Raw genomic sequence first — 2,707 nt, forward strand, 5'->3', positions numbered from 1 at the left:
AGTTTCATTTCATGTTGCAATAACAGCACCAGTGTCTCCCATTCAGATTTGCTCGTAAACCAGAGAAACTACTATGAAGAGGGATTTTACATACACTGACAGACATTCAGCACAAAGAACGTGATCATTCGGTTTAACTGGTTTTAATGATATGATTTTGTTTATATTAACAGTTCACAATCCAGCTCAGAGATCGGATTCAGTGAGAGGAGGTGAGAATGCCTTTGCTGGTTTTTGTACGGACTAACTGCGTCTCTGTAACTGCGGTTCAGCGCACACTGTTACAGATACACGGCAGAGTCAGAGACATGGACCCCGGTCATATTTAATGAAGCTGTTATCTTGTCTCTGTCCAAATTAGCAGAAAGCTGGTCCGAAAAATCGGGAGACTTATCCCCCTTCCCCTTGCCGTAACCTTTCAATAAATATCTCGGAGCTTCTCCGGGATACAGGATGTACCAGAATAGAGTTTGGTCAGCGTATTTTGCTTTGTAACTGCAGTTCAAAATTACCGTCTGTACTTCCTGAACCGTTAATTCAGGCGGCTCCTTGGAAACTGAACTTTGGCCATTGGTTCCTGTAACAACATATCGAATGTGTGAGAAATCTGAGTGAATATAACCCATGAAACACACACTGAGGATCTGAGCTCAGACTCACCGGGCAGCATGACCATTATTATCAGTAGAACACGCAGGGAACACATGGATCCTGATTGGACAGTAAACAGCGACACAGTTTAAAATATGTTGTTGCTTCTAGTCTGATATCACAGAGTAAACTCAGATCAGAGGCAGCTTCAACAATAGGCAAATTGGGGGCTTTTCTCAGTGTCGCAATTGGCTGACGTCAGCTGTGGACCAAACACTGCTAGTGGAGGACTAAACACAGCTGGCTCCCTCCAAACACATTCCACCCCGGGCTGTGTGTGTTTTTCTCACTCTCTTTCTCTCTCCATGAAAGGTGAATAATATTATCAGTTATACTGTCGCTTTCTCGGTTAACCCTCTTTCGTTCGAACTCAATGTCCCCCTTTTTTAGATAGATCTTTCTCTCTAAATAAAGTTAAAAGTGAAATAAATAATTTACACTCATTTACTCTGCGGGTATTAATGAGTGCATCCACTGCATGAACATAATAGTAGTTACTGCTTTATTTATACCGGGGATAAGTCATCACCCAAGTCCACATTGACTTGCGTTTCCACTGGGATCACTCTTATACTGGGAAAGTACTGATTCAATCAGTCATTATTTCTGTCCAGAAACTTCAAAATGTGACAACTCTCAGTGTGCCTTTGATATTAGATCACATTTAACAGGTGTCCCCTGACAGATAGGCATCTGATACAGAAAGATTAAAAGTACTGATTTATTAAATTATTCACTCCGAAACTCGATATTAAAGCCATGTTATCTTTGCTCTGACCTCGGCCTCAAAATCTTTCAGCAAAATCAGAAATCTTGTATTTTTATGATGCAATGAGGGGAAATAGATTTTCCTGTTTTGACACCGTGGACATATCATCAACTCGTTCAGTCCACAACAGAATTTAATGGCTTTGTTGATGCAGACTAACAAAGTTAATCACCATCTGAATCATGTCTAATAGGATTGTGTGCTTAAAAAGGCAGACACAAGTGAAACTGTAACTGAACTGGAGGAAATGACGCACATTGCGCTGAACCATTATTTAAACATCGTTCTTCAGAGTAAAGAAATCGGGAAAACCACTCAGACAGTTGAGGAAATCGAGAATCAGTGCGGATCTACTGGACTTTCCTACAGCTGAACGGGATTTAGACGCCTGAGTGTTTCACACACAGAATGAAGAGGGATCAAGTATATCTAACAAATCATTCTTAAATCTATTGCCTTTAAAGATATTTGATTTTGTTGAAAATCTGATTGTGGTCAATCTCAGTGAAGCACCGTGACATGTGTATTACCCAGTGAGTCGATTCCTTTTGTTGGTCAGTCATGTTTGCAATTCAATGTTGCCTATTTCGGAGATATTTCATTCAGAATGAGGAGATAGGTAATTAATAAAAATATATTAATATTAAACATTGAACAGCGAACAAATATTGGGTAGAACTGGTTGAAATCATTCAAAGGAAGATGAGAATGATGCATTAATAATTGAGCAGAAATCATTGCTCCCTTAGATATTTGCCGGACGGCCGCTTATAAATGTTGAAGTTCAAGATGAGTTGAGAAATCAGGTTGAAAGAAACGGTTTTTGTCTTGTATTAAGTGACATGGGCTCTCAGTATAACCATTAGAGCCTGCAGCAACACAGTGGAGTTGAACATTGTGGTCAGGCCAATTGGCGGTGCTGTACTGTCAGTTGTTTCTGTAGTGTAGTGGTTATCACGTTCGCCTCACACGCGAAAGGTCCCCGGTTCGAAACCGGGCAGAAACATTTATTGAAATTATTCATTTCGTATGCGGGAAGTTTTGCATGGTTTCAGTTGCTGAACATTATCCGAATCTCGATGTTGCAGCCATGTTATCTTTGCTCTGAACTCGGCCACAAATGCTCTCAGCAAAATCAGAAATGCTGTATTTTAAGACGCAATGAGGAAATAAATGTTTGTACTTTGACACCGTGCGCATATTAGCAACTTGTTCAGTTCATAACAGAATATAATGGATTTATAAATGCAGACTAACATAGTTAATCACCATCTGAAACATGTGTAA

At 39.9% G+C, this 2,707-nt stretch overlaps 1 non-coding gene and 1 gene segment (V, D, J or C); one reads left to right on the forward strand and one right to left on the reverse strand.

Moving 5' to 3' along the window:
• Positions 1-281: 281 nt before the first annotated feature.
• Positions 282-676, reverse strand: LOC144486907 (T cell receptor alpha variable 9-1-like). The segment is given in 2 exon segments: positions 282-577; positions 661-676. Coding segments are annotated over 2 exon segments (312 nt in total).
• A 1,677-nt stretch (positions 677-2,353) lies between these two features.
• Positions 2,354-2,426, forward strand: trnav-cac (transfer RNA valine (anticodon CAC)). Its single transcript has one exon. It is a non-coding gene; the product is annotated as a tRNA-Val (tRNA).
• Positions 2,427-2,707: the final 281 nt, after the last annotated feature.

The sequence above is a fragment of the Mustelus asterias genome, unplaced genomic scaffold (assembly GCF_964213995.1).
Source record: "Mustelus asterias unplaced genomic scaffold, sMusAst1.hap1.1 HAP1_SCAFFOLD_516, whole genome shotgun sequence".
Classification (NCBI taxonomy): Eukaryota; Metazoa; Chordata; class Chondrichthyes; order Carcharhiniformes; family Triakidae; genus Mustelus; species Mustelus asterias.